The sequence below is a fragment of the Schistocerca piceifrons genome, chromosome X (assembly GCF_021461385.2).
Source record: "Schistocerca piceifrons isolate TAMUIC-IGC-003096 chromosome X, iqSchPice1.1, whole genome shotgun sequence".
Taxonomy (NCBI): Eukaryota; Metazoa; Arthropoda; class Insecta; order Orthoptera; family Acrididae; genus Schistocerca; species Schistocerca piceifrons.
This window is the reverse complement of record NC_060149.1, coordinates 866,999,055-867,015,148: the sequence shown is the minus strand read 5'-3', so window position 1 is coordinate 867,015,148 and position 16,094 is coordinate 866,999,055. Positions and strand designations below refer to the sequence as shown.

General features: G+C 38.5%; 1 protein-coding gene across 1 annotated transcript in view; it reads left to right on the top strand.

Moving 5' to 3' along the window:
* Positions 1-16,094, top strand: part of LOC124722745 (Down syndrome cell adhesion molecule-like protein 1 homolog) — a 65,311-nt gene that overhangs the window by 2,567 nt on the left and 46,650 nt on the right. The window contains exons 2-3 of the mRNA XM_047247886.1: positions 3,926-4,072; positions 11,690-11,845. Coding sequence (XP_047103842.1) covers positions 3,982-4,072; positions 11,690-11,845 — 247 coding nt within the window. The 5' untranslated portion in view covers positions 3,926-3,981. The remainder of the gene's footprint in view (positions 1-3,925; positions 4,073-11,689; positions 11,846-16,094) is intronic.

Here is a 16,094-nt window from a genome sequence, read left to right as displayed (position 1 = left end):
TTTTATATTTTTTCCCAATTTTCTATAAGTATTTGAAATTGTAGTAGAACATAATTTTATTTCATTGTGTGAAAGAGTCTTACTGCTTTTTGAACTTTCATCACTTCCTGATTGCTTTGGGGAGGGGGCTGGCATTGTGAATGGAACAATAAGATTTCTGATGTGAAGAACTAGCTCACCAGTTGTATTAGAAAACAATTTTTAATGCAAGTAGCAAGAACAGTTGCTGAAAATGATGAAAAAAAATCTGACTGACAAGATTGGTACTGGCAGTGGGTGGAGGCATGTGAGGGGAAATGCTGATGTGATTGGTACTTGGGCACTACCAACAGAAACAGCAATATTTAACTTCACCACACAATTTTGACAATTCCACTGCTGGGTCACTGGCGTTGGCAGAAACGAAAAAACAGGGATGTCAACATGAAATGTGCCTGGCAAATCTGATATGTGATGAAACGAAATGACAGACCTATCAGACACCTTTTACTGTGCACTTACATGCAGTTACCATTGTTAGCAAACTGCTTATCGCCAAGTGTGAATGTGCAATGTTTTCCTTTGAGTTCTAGCTCTGAGAGGAATAGGCAGGCGCTAGCTTGTTGATATACATAGTATCTAATAATGTGACAATCTTAAATATGCAGGTCTAATACTGGAAATATATTTACAATCTGCAGACGCGTGCAGGCAATGTTTTTATAGGTCAGTACTTCAATATTTTTTTCCATTGATATATTGATACTTTCTTTGAATATATTGAGGGCTGATAATGATTTCTTTTTAATATTGATATATCGGATTCTGAATATTTTTAAAAACGTCAACTGTCCTAGCATGCACTCGTTCTTGTTGTTTTGATGTTTTAGCTGAAAACCTTTCAGCCAATCTCAAGGTGAGTCACTTGGTAGATTTTTAAATTGCCTTAAGGCCAATTCACACTATCCATCATGGCACTGTCACATCAACATATATTCACACTGTCCATTGTGTTGTGGCACTTCAAGTCAATATCCCCCACCATGGAAATTGCAGTATTCGATAGTTGATTTTCAACAGTTTTTACTTTTTATGTGCAAAGTGGACATACACAACATGGTAGCTTATATAAGTGAATATTTGAGTCTACATTTGTACAAAAATGACATTTATTGGACTCATATGGTTTGCAGATTGCAGGGATAGCTCTTATATCAGAGAGGAAGACAGAAGTGCAAAACAACACAAAAAAGAGGGTGGGTTGAAAAATATCATTATGTGGTACAGAAAGGGTATTTCATACACTATACAAGGAGCTTGAGGATGAGGAACCTTCATGTTATATTTTAGAATCATCAAATTGCACCCATAATTACTAAAAGAAACGCAGTGTTATGAGTTGCCATTACATCTTGTGAGAAATTGGTTTTTTGAAGGTTAAGTTTCATTGTTAGTCCAGTGAATATTTTTGTCCAATAGCCATAGCTCCCTCAATACCCTTCCCGTGAAGATATACTGGTTTTCTTTGCATCTTGTATTTGGCTTTTAATTGTTCAAATGCCTTATTTGTACTGGGATTAAGCTAATGAAAACACATAAATATTTACCACTGGTCCCTGCAAACCTGTTTCACATGGAATCCAGAGAGCTACTTAACAGTAAATAAGTCTGTCACAAATGCATATTTAACTAAACAACCAACAGTGTCTTAAGGTTGCAGGCAATTTCTTTATGAAATGCTACAAGTGTCTGATAATATACAAATAAATTCCACCTGTTTCACACGGAATCCAGAGAGCTACTTAACAGTAAATAAGTCCATCACAAATGCATATTTAGCTAAACAACTAACAGTGTCTTAAGGTTGCAGGCAATTTCTTTATGAAATGCTACAAGTGTCTGATAATATACAAATAAATTCCACCTACTAAGCAATTTGATTCTATCCACAGTACTTTCCTCACTTCAAGTTGCAGCCATATTGCATGTGTTTCATTGTAAAATATTAAATAATGTACTGTATGTATGAAAATCAACTTTATTAATTTAGCAGAGGGCAAGTAATTTAGTATGCTCATGTCATACAAAAGAGACAGCTGCCTCATTGCTTCAATTAATCTTTCGTTATTTATTATAAATTTTAAGAAAAGAACAAAATGTAACAGTTTTATAACAAATAATGAACAGAAAGACATCTGATATTAACCGCTTAAACCACAACTACACGAATATCTGCACATGGCCATATATCAGGAGGAAATAAGTCTGGGGGTCAACAACAGGTGGATGACATCAGCCATCAAAACTTTCTTGCCAAGAAACTTTGTTGGTGCTGTGATGTGACATGATAGGCTGGGATGGCCAGTGTGGATGCTGCCATTTGAAATGCATTGCAGAATGTTTTGACAGGATGTGACATGATGGCCACTGTGAATTGACCTTTACACAATACTGTGGAGGAAATGTGCTTGCATCAGAGATAAGACTATTATCACTTAAAGGTTTTCAGTCAAAATATTGGAACAAGAATTAATAATATCCCGGATGCCTGCTCAAAAAAAAAAAAAAAAAAGATGTAACATGTGGTCCACTGGAAAACTTCAAGAAACACAATGTGACATACAGTCATTCGAATGTGAGAAATGCAGTTCTGTGAAATTCACTGCACAACATTCGAGTGTTTACCATTGTGCTTCATTGATAGCCATTTTGTACACTAATATTACCAGAATTTGGTGGCTTTTAAACCTGAATTGTAAGTTATTTGAAATGAGTTGAATTCATAGTATGAATACTGATTCAATTTTTATTTAAAATTTACACTTACGTGATGTGGTTTAGAAAAATTTTGTGAGAGCATTCAGAGAAAGCAAGTGAATTTACTATTTCAGTTGGGAAGTTTACACTTTTATCATAGTTTGTCACTGTATCAATGGATTTAAATATTTTTTCTTACCTTTTTGTTATATTCAGTATTTGCTGATTTGATTGTTGAATTATGTCATTGTTGTTAACTTTGTTCACTCACTTAACCATTATTTGTTTACACAGTGTCTGCCTATATGTAGATGCACTTTTTTGATTAGTTGTTCCTATATCCTGTACTGTATTGCGCAATTCATTGGTTAAAGCAAGTTTGTTAAAGTGTGGATCTATGCAATATGTGCTATTCCCAAGTTCTTTCCAAGAACATTTGAGAATTCATTGACATTAGAGCATATTCATAGAATCCCAACAACATTAGAGAGCTATCTCATTTTCTGCCCTTGAAAAATACATTGATGCAAAAGAGATAGATGTCCTGATGACCACCAAGATGTGATGGCTACCACTTCAAACACACATTTCTCCACAACCACACCAGCTATAATCAGACAATCTTTATAGTGGACAACAGGGCTACCAGGGGTTTATTATCAGCTTCACCCACAAACTCATTAATATGTATTGCTTTCTATTGCATGCCATAAAGATAGTGTTTAAACCAGTTGTAGCGAGTACCTCTCATAAGTAAACAGGTCATAGGTGATCAGAAAAATTCTTTACACAGATTTGATTATTATGATGTGCTAAAGTTTGTTGTAATGAAAAGCAGAAATACATTGTATAAACAGGTACAAAATATATGATTCAAGTAACCTACACTGAAATCTATGATCTATGTGATTTGCATTAGAAGTTCCATCTAGAAATATAAAGAAATGAATTAGTGAACTTGAGCATTGAAATAGCAAGCTGTAAATTGATTTTTTCTTGCACACAGGATAATGAAATCATTTGTTTCCTTTTGTTGTTAATGATGAGTACTGTTGCTGGAAATTAAAATCAATGTTTGATTACTCCATGTTTCAGAAATTACCACATAATTGTTTGTTTAAAATAAAGACAGGATTTCATATTATAAGCAGGATTTTCTATTATTAGGCTGTGGTAATTTCTTTTCCAGTTCCTGATGCAGCACCTCTTGATGTACAATGTACGGCACTTACTTCACAAAGCATCATGGTTATGTGGTCCTCTCCACCAGCCACAGAAATAAATGGAATTTTGAAAGGATATAAAGTTGTTTACCATTCATTAGCAGACTGGGATGGTAAGTAACAATAAACATTCTGTTACTTTGGGGGTGATCTGAAAGTTATATTATTCTTCAAGAATCAAGTTTACCAAGATCGCTAGCAATTCTTTGTATTACTATGACCCGTTCTTACAAATCTATGCTGTCATCATTGTATCTTGCTTATTTAACATAACATCACTATGTGACTGTCATTATTGTAACAAGCATGTACAACTAATAATGTTACAAGATCCAATGATGACAGCATAGATGTACTGAAAAGAATCAAAGTAATGAAAAGAATTGCTAATGACTTTGGAAAACTTGATTTTTCAAGAGTATTTGATTTCTAGTAAAACTAATTTCTGATATTAAATGACCTGTGTTTATCATTTGAATGACATGACAATCAGCAGTAGCATTATACATTAAAAATGTACAATTTCCATGTTAAATGTGGCTTAAAAATAAGCAATGAAATGCCGGAGGCTGAATACGAGTGGCAAGACTATGTAGTAGTAGTGAAGATATATTGTCTGTGTGTCTAATCATCATCATTGGGTTTCCATTCCAGTTGCCCATGTGTGGTTTATGACTGCTCTCCACTTGTTTCTATCCAGGTACCATTCTTCTCTCAGGCTGTACCCCATCTGACTCCTGTTGTTTCTATATCCTCGAAGCCATTTCTGTCTCTTTTAGATGAAGGCTGTTCTGAGTCTGAACTATATATGATAGCTGAACAACTTATACATTTGGAAATAAACTAGCTATATCTTTGTAGCCTCAGAGGATGTAGCTCGCAATAGGGGATGAAATGTTAGGCACAGAAACATGCCTTATGCCACAGTCTAATGTTCATCAATCCAATGTTGTCAAGTATATATATAGTTTGCTTGTGTCAACTCCGCTTAGCAAACAGCTAAATTTTTCTACCTGTATCTCGGTATAGTTTCATTTTCATGGTAAATTTTGTGTTCATATTATATGCAAGTCAGTCTTTGAATTCTTCATTAACACATTCCTCAACAACACATATGTGTTGTGGTTTTTTTTGTACAAAATGTAATGTACACAGATGACATTGTTCTGATTAATCCACAGTTTTTTCCCAGAGTGATTCATCATTTTCTGTCTGCATAAATTGCTGTTCTGTTTGCTATATACTTTTGTGATTGGTGGCAGCTGTACAATTATCAGTCTGCAAATGGTGTTAAAGATACTGCCTGTTTCCTTTTTGACCCACCAGAATATTCAGTGTGTACTAAAGAATGAAAGTATTCTCACTCTTTGCCTGTTTCTATCCAACTGGAGTCTATTTCTAGCTGTAGTAAGATAGGTGCACCAAATAAGGCCATAGTCCCCAGTAACCCCCCTCCCCCCCACACTCTTTCAGTTTAGCACTTTCAATCAAATCCATTGGATGGCAGCATCTCATCACCATTAGTCGGTTAACTCATTGTTGAATTTCAAGACCTCATTTCTTAAGTAACTGAATCTTCGACTAGACATCTCCATTTACAGTAATCTTCAGCTCTTCTTAATATGTGAAGTGGTAGGCTGGTAATCTTCTTTGCTTTATCCAACTATCTGCTTGCTGATCTTCCTCATGGTCTTTTGAGTTGATTTTCCATTGGAAGATTTTTTAAAATTATCCCTTTTCTAAATTATCCCCTTCCTTTCTCAAAATGTGCCCAAGGAGCTGGAAATATCATTGGCTGATGCACGAAGATAAACATCTTGTGATACTAAGTGTAGTAATCAAGCAGTGCACAAAACTGATCCAAGTAACACAAATACAGCTTTATTCATAAACCTCTGAACAATAATGCAAATAGGCCTCTCATGACTTCATGCATAACAAGACAAAAGAATCGTACAGTAGATACAACATCAGCATACAAGCATATACAAAACAACTGATTTGAGTGGTAAAAGCTAAAAGAACATAGTGAGAGTGAGTCAGCACTGCTCTGTGCATGTATAAGTGTGAGTTGCCAGAAGACAGTGCAGCAAAGACTGTTCCATGTGCACAATTCCTAAAGACAGCCTCTAGTAGCTGGCCCGCACTGATGTAGTTGGTGGTTCATTTAAGTATACACGTGTAGCAATGCCATACTCTGCACACTCACAGTCACAAGCACTTGTAGCAGATACAGCATACCTCTCCCATGTGTGAAAAGGGGTCCCAGGTGACGGAGGAGATGCCAGCAGCCTGACGAGAGACACATTCATTGAATCTGCAGAAGTGGCATCCAGTGCCAGTGGCATGGGTGGAAAGATGTGCCGGGCAGGCACCAGAGCACAGGGCCAGAACACAGGGACGCCTGAGGGTGCTGGGCCCGTGTGACACACAACAACAGCACCAGGAGGGAGGATGCCATTGCTATCATCATCAACAGCAGGTACGTCCCAGTGTGGAGGAGATGGGGCTGGACCCACCAGTAACGATGACTGGGGAGATGATGGCAAGGAGGCCGGCAGAGGCGGCCTGACCAGAACAACAGGGCTGGAAATGGACCACAGCCTGGTGCTAGGGTGCCGCATGTAGAGTAGGAAAATGGGATGGGGGCTCCTCCATGGCAGGCAATGATAGGCTCAAAGGGGAGGCTGGCAGGGTGAGCTGGAGTGGGCAAGGGGACAGAGATGCCCTAGGAGCTCTCTGTTGTCAGGCACACTGCCATGACAAAACGGACAATTTTGTAATCAATACCTGGTCAAAAAACATTTCTTCTAGCTAACAGTTTCATGCACAAAACTCACCAACAGCCCTAGTGGGGAAGGTGTAGAACCTCACACCATAATGTGGCAGGAATGACTACTCTAGGAGAGAGGTCTTCCGTTGACAACAGCAAAGCATAATCAAAAAAATCAAAAACAGAGAAGCAATATCATAAGGAAAAATAGTTGTGCAGGGATACAAAACCTGACCTTGCTGTTTATATGCCCAGCCCTGTTGAACAAACCAAACCACCTTGTGGATAACTGGGTTGGTGACAATGGCAGCTGTATGTGCGAGCTTGTAATTGGAAAACCATTGACCACAGCCTGCATTTCAGTATCGAGATGGAAAAAAAAAGCTATTCTTCATGATATAGTCAGGGTCAGAACCCACAAGAAGGCAGGATTGTTTACATGTAGGTCGAAAATGGAATTCGAAATTGTAGTGAGACAAGAACAGTGCCCAATGTTGTAGGTGGTGCACTGCCTCATCAAGCAAGGAAACGTAAAGGTTGAACAAGGAAACCAAGGATTTATGGTCAGTAATAAGGTGAAAATGGGACCTATACAAAAAACATTAAATTCCTTGAGAGCATAGACCGTGGCAAGATCCTCTTTTCCCACCTCAGAGTAACACGGCTCGGCCAGAGTGTGAGATTTAGAGGCAAAAGCAACAGGCCATTCAGAGCTGTCAGCATATCGGTGTGCACTAGGACCGTGCTGAAGCCATACTGTAGGACCGTACTGAGGCCACAATGTGGGGCGTCAGTCGCTAAAACTATGTGCTGGTCCGGACAGAACATAGCTAAAAAAGGGACTGAGAGTAGTTTGGATTTCAACATTTTAAAAACACATCCGCAGTCTGGGCACTAGGGAAAAGGTAGATTCTTGTGTAATGAGAGAATTTAAAGTAGTTGTCTATCTTCCCTAGGATAGCCTGAATCTCATTCATGGACGAGGGATGAGATATGGACGTAACAGCAGTAATGAGGTATGGCAGAGAGCAAATCCCAGTCTGAAAAACCTTGAACCCCAAATAAACAACAGAAGTTTGAAAAACCTGAGATTTCATGAGGTTACACCATAAGCATGCAGACTGTAAGACAGAAAACACAGTGCAAAAATTTTTAAAGTGATCAGTTGTGGAGGAGCTTGTGACAAAAATATCATACAGATAATTAATGCAACCCAGAAAAGGCATATTTAGTTGCTCTAAAAATCATTGGAAAATTGCACGGGCATTAGCCACACCAAAAGGAAGGTGCAAATACTGATGGAGACTAAAACGAGTATTCAATGGGGGTGTGACTGCAGTGACAAGATTTCCAATGTGAAAAAATAGCACATCATATGCTGCTAGCCTGTTGATTTACAGAATGTCTAACAATAAATCGATACTTAAATATGCAGCTGTAAAACTGGCAGTATATTTAAAATGCACAGCCGATATTTTTATTGGGCAGTATGTTGATATTTTTTTCTGGAGATATATCAATAATATTTTTCAATATATTGAAGACTGATAATGATATTTTTTAAAAAAATCAGTATATCAGATTCCAGATATTTTTAAAGATATCAACAGCCCTAGTTGACAGTAGCACTGAAGTCACTGCAGAGGTGAATTTTCCTTGATGGCTTCCAAACTACAACTAGCAGAGAAGACCATTCACTAGCCATAACATGTTGCACCACCCCTAGAGATTGAAGTCTGTCCAATTCTGATTCCAGTTGATATTTTAAGTCAATGCAAATAGGATACACATGACAAAAATGATGCTGAGCCATGGATTTCAAAGAAATGTGAGCTGAAAAATTTGTATCTCACCATATACCTTCTGAAAACCAGTCTGAATACCCCTCATAAAGTGTTTCCAATTGAGAATACGGTATCTGATTGGCTACAAGGTGAACTGTGTCAATGACAGAAAATCAAAATGCCTGAAGTGTGCTCATCCCAAACAAGTTCTCAACACTGGCATCAGCAACCACCAAAAATGTAATGGAATGAACCACTGACTTATAAGAGGCAGTTGCTGCAAATTGTCCAAATACTACAATGTTCTGTTTGTTATAATGGATCATTGCCAATGGTGGTGAGCCTAAACTCACTTGTGTTTGAGAATTCAGGAATTTCACTGCAGTACCTGTGTTGACTTGTAGCCAGAGCACAAACCACATAACTCGATAAACTGCTTGGGAGGAGTCACAAGAATTGGAGCCACAGAGTTTATGTCCATGTCCATATCCCGAGCAGCCTTAAGTAAACAACACATGGAGGCGATGTGGCCTCCCCTCTGTTAAGCATTACAAGTAGTGAGGCGTTTAGGGCATGCCAAATATTCCTACAGGACAAAACGGAAAATACAAGATGGAAACAGAGAACACGGACACTGGTGCTGGTGCTTGGGCCAGCCTTGGTCTGCTCGGTACTGTACTCGCATGTTTACCACCACCACCATTACTGTTCCCCCACACAAGCTATCTTTCTTCCTAGTGGGCACATCTTGTGGCACTACTGCCACATCACCCCATGCTTCAGTTTGCCCACCTGCTGCCTGAGAAACTTTGAAAGATTGTGCTATTTTCAAAACTTCTGCCAATGTGTGGTTTACACAAAGTAAAGCTTTCTAGAGCACTTCCTTGTCCGGAGCTAAACAGATAATTTTGTCATGCACAACAGAGTTTGCATAAGTCTGATTGTGGGCATCAATAATGAAATGACACTTATGGGCTAAGGCTGTGAAGTTCGGCTTTCCAGGCCCTGCATGATCGGTTTGGTTCCTTGTGGCATTGGTAGAATTCAACTTGCGCTGTGGTTTCTTGCGGCATTGGTAGAATTCAACTTGCACTGCTATGACATGCATTCATTTGCAATGGTAGTTGGATGATAAACTACACCTGATCAAAAGTAATAGATGCTGGTTCTTGTAAAGGGGCAAGTTGACACAGTAATTGATACCCCTTAGGTGAAGCCTATGAGAGGAGTAAGGCTTTGCAACCATTTGGGTCTGTCACACTTATAGCCAAAAAATGCTGTCTGAGACATTTTTCTTAAGCTTCCTAGACCACAGCTGAATCACCATATGGAGGAAAAGCGAGGGCAGAGCGAACTGCTTGCCCAGCTGACTGACTGGAGTGAGCATACCATGTGCCTGGAAAGTGGGCAGCTGGTCCAACTGATAGCGGCTATAGGCTGTGGTCATTCCAGCCTGTTCGCACATTCCAACACATGTAGAACCTTTCTTCACTAACACACTTTATAAAATGAATCTCATACTGAACAGTCACAGTGGTTCCAGTTTCTGATAACCAAAAAAGACAGCCTTAAAACTAATCCAGATTTTCTGTTGTATGGTTATCCTGGTCTGAGAAAAGGTAATTTGAGAAAAATGACAAGAAGTTTCTTTTGGGAGGGATTGGTAAATTGTGTTGCTTGATAATTACAGTACCACTATATGTGGCTATAGTGTATTAAAATCTCATTACCATCACACAAATACATTTCAAGGCATGTAGTTTTAAAGTGAGTAGTTCCTAGTGAAGGCACCCAAAACTTGAATCATTTTCTGTTACACTTGGCAGTGGGTATTACTGACAAACTGCACATTTTGCTGCACTGTGCTCCTTTTGCAACATCTGATATGTCAGGTCAGTAGAATAATTCATACCCTTTTAGGATATATACAAGTTTCCAGAATGAAATTTTCACTCAGCATCGAAGTGTGCTGATATGAAACTTCCTGACAGATTAAAACTGTGTGCCGGACCGAGACTCAAACTTTGGACCTTCGCCTCTGCTCCACTGCAGTGTGAAAATTTCATTCTGGAAACATCCCTCAGGCTGTGGCAGAGCCATGTCTCCACAACATCTTTTGTTCTGGGAGTGCTAGTTCTATAAGTTCTGCAGGAGAGCTTCTGTGAAGTTTGGAAGATGGGAGAAGAGGTACTGGTGAAATTAAACCTGTGAGAATGGGTTGCAAGTTGTGCTTGGATAGCTCAGTTGGTAGAGCACTTGCCTGTGAAAGGCAAAGGTCCCAAGTTTGAGTCTCAGTCTGGCATGTAGTTTTAATCTGCCAGGAAGTTTCGTGTACAAGTTTGTTTGTATCATGCGTACTTTGTAGATTAGGAAATCAAATTACATTTACTTGGCCATGCATACTATTTTCTGTCCTGAGAGGAAGTGAAAATTGTTGAGAAATTGCACCTGCTTTTGCTGCACAGTTTACCTTTTGTGGTATCTGATACTTCATTGCCCTTTCAGCATTTATGTGTTTGTTTTGTGAATACTTTGTAGATTAGAAAATCAGATTTCATTTGTTTGCCAATGCGCAATTTTCTGGTCTGGTTGCCATCGATTGATGCTGAGAAACTGCACATATCTGCGACACTGTCCTGCTTTTGTAACATCCGAGACATTTCATTGGAATAACTGATGCCCTGAAGATTATGTATGTTTGTATTTTTGTCACGTGTAGGTTACAAAATCAAATTGCATCTATTAGATTGACTCATAAGCAGAAAGGGGCAAGAAGCAGTTAAGAGCTGTACTGCTTTCCAACACTGCAAGGAAAAGCAGATAAATACAGATCAGTAGGAATGTTGAATCATAGACAACAGCGTCACCATTCTGTTTTCCACATTTAACTGCTCCCACACCCAGGCATGCATGAATGCCCTTAGCCATCAGGCCTTCCTATCTGTTGGGTGTAAAAGTGACCATATTTCTGTCGATGTTCTATCTGCTGGGAATACATATACACCCATTACCTTCTGGGCATTCTAACTGCCAGAAATACATATGTGCCCATAGCCGCAAAAGGGTTAATTTCTATACAATTTGGCAGAATGTAAACATAAGTTATGCAAAAGTATTTATCTGTATAGTGTACTGAAATCTTGTAATGTCTTATTTATTTATTTATTTTTCAGAAATGTCACCCCCTACAGAAGAAGTCACACAAGATGAAAAGTTCATGATGAGAAACTTGGAAAGTTTCTGCAACTACAGTATAGAAGTAAGAGCATATACAACCAAAGGTGATGGTGTATCCAGCCAACTGGTCTTCTGTAGAACCCAGGAGGATGGTACGCCACATGTTAGTTCATGTCAGAGCTAATGTCTTGCATCACTTTGCTAGCAGCTAACAGGTTCACTTCCACAGCATGTGTGCAACTACTTACGTACATTTATACGGGGTGAATCATGTAGGGTGCAACACTCCTTCTATTTTGTGAATGGTTATACATTCTGAAATGTGGTTTTCAGCAAATGTTAGTGGTTGAGGCCAACCAGAGCTCTCATGCTACGTTGTGTCAGAATGTCAACACATTTGCCTGTTTACATGTCTGCACTGCAAGCCACTTATTTCTGCTTCAACATTTGTTGCATGCAGATGTGTACACCAATGAGAAGAATTTTGATATACCAGTTTTATATAGTGAAAGTAAAAGAAATACTGTAAGAACAGCCCAGCAGTATAGGGCTATCTATTCAGGATACCAATGTCCAATGCACCAGGCAGTTGTACAAATTATTAAGACACTAGTGTGGACAGGCTGCTTGAATGTCAGAAAGAGGACAAGAAAGAAGACAGCAACTGACAGAGAACATGAAGAAGCTGTTCTGGATATGGCACTAATGTATCTGCACAGTGATATGAGACATATTGCCGAGAAATGTGGAATCAGCCAGACAAAAATCATTCACATTCTGTGTTGACAGAATTTCCTTTCCTATCATCTGTCACTATATCAGCACTCAACGACTGTGATTTTGAACGTTGTACAGCAACTGAAAGATGACCTTATGTTTTTCCAGAGTGTTCTCTTTGACAATGAAGAAACATTTTCTAACTGTGCTAATGCAGATTTGCATAACATGCACTGTTGGGCAGGTGAAAATCCACACCAGCTTCATCAGGTGCAACATCAACAGCTATGGAACATAAACGTATGGTGTAGCATCATAGGAAATTACACTGTGGGACCTTACTTCATGTCAGGCATTATAAATGGGTATTTGTGTGCAACTTTCTGCTGAACATTTCAGAACTTCTTCTAGAAGAGCTATGGCTGGATATTTGACAGTAAATGTGGCTGCAACAGGACAGTTGTCCAGCTCACTTATCCCATCTTGCAATGCAAATACTGAATGAAAACTGTCCTGGAGATTGGATAGAAGGAATTTTTCTTGTCAAATGCCCTGTGAGGTACCCCAATTTGACTCCTCTTGATTTATTTCTTTGGGGAGCACACAAAGATGCAGTCTATGACAAAGATCCAACTATGCCAGATAATATGTGTTGTCAAATTACCAGTGCATGCTCTACCATATCATCCACTGTAATTACGTCTCTCAATCATTCTTTTGAATGGCCTTTCAGTCCATGGTCAACAGTTTGAACACATGCTTAAATAAAGGATAAAGTTAGTTTTTTGGAAGACAGAGTCTATGTTATGTGATTTTTGTGGTTACAAAACCATTGTTAGTAAAGTGTTTTTCCATTTACTCGTGTATGAGATTGCATTGCAATGTCAAATAATTTGACACCGTGTATTGCATGTAATTAGTAACAGTGTCATTTTGTGCTAACATTCAGCATAAATTGCATTTTGTTAAGAAGAACATTTATTTCATGACATAAAGGTGGTCACCAAAGCATTTTTAATAAAATGTTTAGTTCAACAAATGTATCCCATATGATATAATTCAGAGAAGTATAGGCAGAGACAGTTGTTCGATAGCATGTATTTTACCTCTAAGAAGCAAACAGCCATGCACAAGAAAAGACATATCAGGTATTTATTTCTAAAATTTACATATTTAATGCAGTAGTTGCTTTTTGCAGTGTATAAGACCTACTAATTTTTGAAGAATAAACAATTGATTTCTCTGCTTCAGCTCATGTAAATCTGGAAGGATGCACAAATGTGAAATAGTTTTCCTAGGCCCTTTGTGATACCTACAGTTCAAACCTATGTCATATTCCCATATACAACATCCGTAGGTGAACCTGCATCTAGGACATAAGTTGGTTAAAAGGGAAATAAAGCTTTGGTCTTGTAGCACAGGCCTACATTACAGTATACAACCATGCAGCCTGATCCGAGATCCCTGCTTGACAGTGTTTTCCCCGCAAATGCCATTTCCAGCCACCATGCTCTCACATTCTTGGATATTTATCAAATTTTTGTATGACAGATTTCAGCATCAACATTAACAAATGCCATACTACTGTAATTGTCTTCTCCAGAGCTATCAAATGCAGTTATAAAAAGTATTTGGCTCCATTTAAAAACATACTTGCTTCAATATCTCCATTGATACCAGTCCTAAAAACGTTAACTACACAAAAACATACATGCCCCTTGACACTTGTAACATTTGCCAGAAACCTCATTTAGATATGTGTAACCATTCACGAAATAAAAGGGATGTTACATCTTACGTGACTCACTCTGTATACCTGTAGTTCTCAAACCTTTCTGGCCTATCCTAGAATCTTTGTCCTATATTCTCCTTTCCACTACTGTGTCATTTGTCTCCTCTCCTTCTGCACCCAACTTTTCGGCATCCCAATGATCATCATTTCACTTACCCCTACCAGTTTGTAGAAGAAGACAACAAATTTAACATCTTAGCTATTATTTTCATTGTCTATGTGGCTGCTTGCAACTCGGTGTGTCTTCTCATAAACTGAACTCTGTCTGAGCAAGCCTCGGAAGGATGAATGGAACTGACTGACCACTCTGTAATCATCAGCCCATAGGCATTACTGGATGTGTATATGGAGAGGCACATGGTCAGCACACCACTCTCCCAACCATTGTCAGCTTTTGTGACTGCAGCCGTTACTTCTCAGCAGTTGAGTAGCACCTCAGTTTGCCTCATTTGGGCAGAGCACAGCCTGCTTGCTGACAGCACTTGGCAGACTGGGATAATCACACATCTAAGTGCTAGCCAAGCCTGACAGTACTTACCTTAGGTGGTCTGACAAGGACTGGTGTTACCACTGTGGTGAGGTCATTGGCCATTTCTTCTCATAGCACCTATATTACCACATGGCTATCCTGGGGCACAGTCACCAAACCCCATCGAAGGTCACATATCTAATGGCTTCCAGGGGCAATAAAATGTTTTTGTCAATATTTCATGTAGTTTTTGACCAAATTTAAAATGCTCTCACTCTACTCATTAACCCCTCCACTGTTACAGATGTGCTCTTTGAAATCTGTGCTGAGGTGGCTTTTGTTATGACTGTACTACTTGCCAAATGCTGGTGTCTGTGCTGAGAGATGGCGTTCTGGCCGATATGAGATATTTATCATCAGATTTTTCGAAAACCCATAGCTGAAGAAATTCAGTTTTTGCACATCTTACAGTCTGATATCTTCCTCTGAATTTCTTTTCATTATCTATCTTAATAACTGTGCTGGATCAAATTAAGTAAAGCATTGGACAAAATTTTAAAGAATTTGTACAGGTAAAATCTCATTCTATAAACTTTTGTGTATGTTTGATTTTAGCTCATATGTTGCAGTGAATGAAATGTAAATAAGACCTCAAAATTTTATTTAAAACTGAGAGCAGAACGATATCTCATTCCATTCTCAAGTTACTAGGTTTTATATCCAGGGACAGTTGAGAACCAAACACCCTGCTCTGTTCATACAGAGTTTTTTTAAAGAAAACTACTAGGTCTCAAAGTTTGATTTTTGCACATCTTGTAGTCTGATATTTTTGCTTGATAAGACTGAATTTCTTTTCATTATATGCTATGGTTACAGTACTGTATCAAATTTAGTAAAACATTGTGCAAAATTTTAAAGATTTATGCATTGCATAAACTTTGCATATGATTGATTTTAGGTCATACATTGCAGTGAACGAAATATAGATAAGACATCAAAATTTTATTTAAAATTGAGAGCAGAAGATTATCTCATTTCGTTTTTGATTTGTTGGGTTTTATATCTAAAGGACAGTTGCGTGAAACATGCCCATTCTCATACCTGTGCATCATGAATGACGTGATCATAAAAATTGTCATATCTCATGAACAATTGAAGGTACTGAAACAAGTCTTTTTTGCAAATGATAGCACCCAATGAGGCACATAAGTTATATGATAATAGCAATGATGCCGGCTTCTCAGGATGCATTCGTATGTCCATAGCACTGTAGGAAAACCCAAGTGGCATGTGTGTAGATGTTCAAAAAACCTGGGGAATGACAGAGCAGGACACGTATACATGCTCACAGCAGACAAAAGGTCAAGAAGTATAATCTTACACAAAATCAGGAAACAGGAAATCTGGGGAAAATGTGGGAATT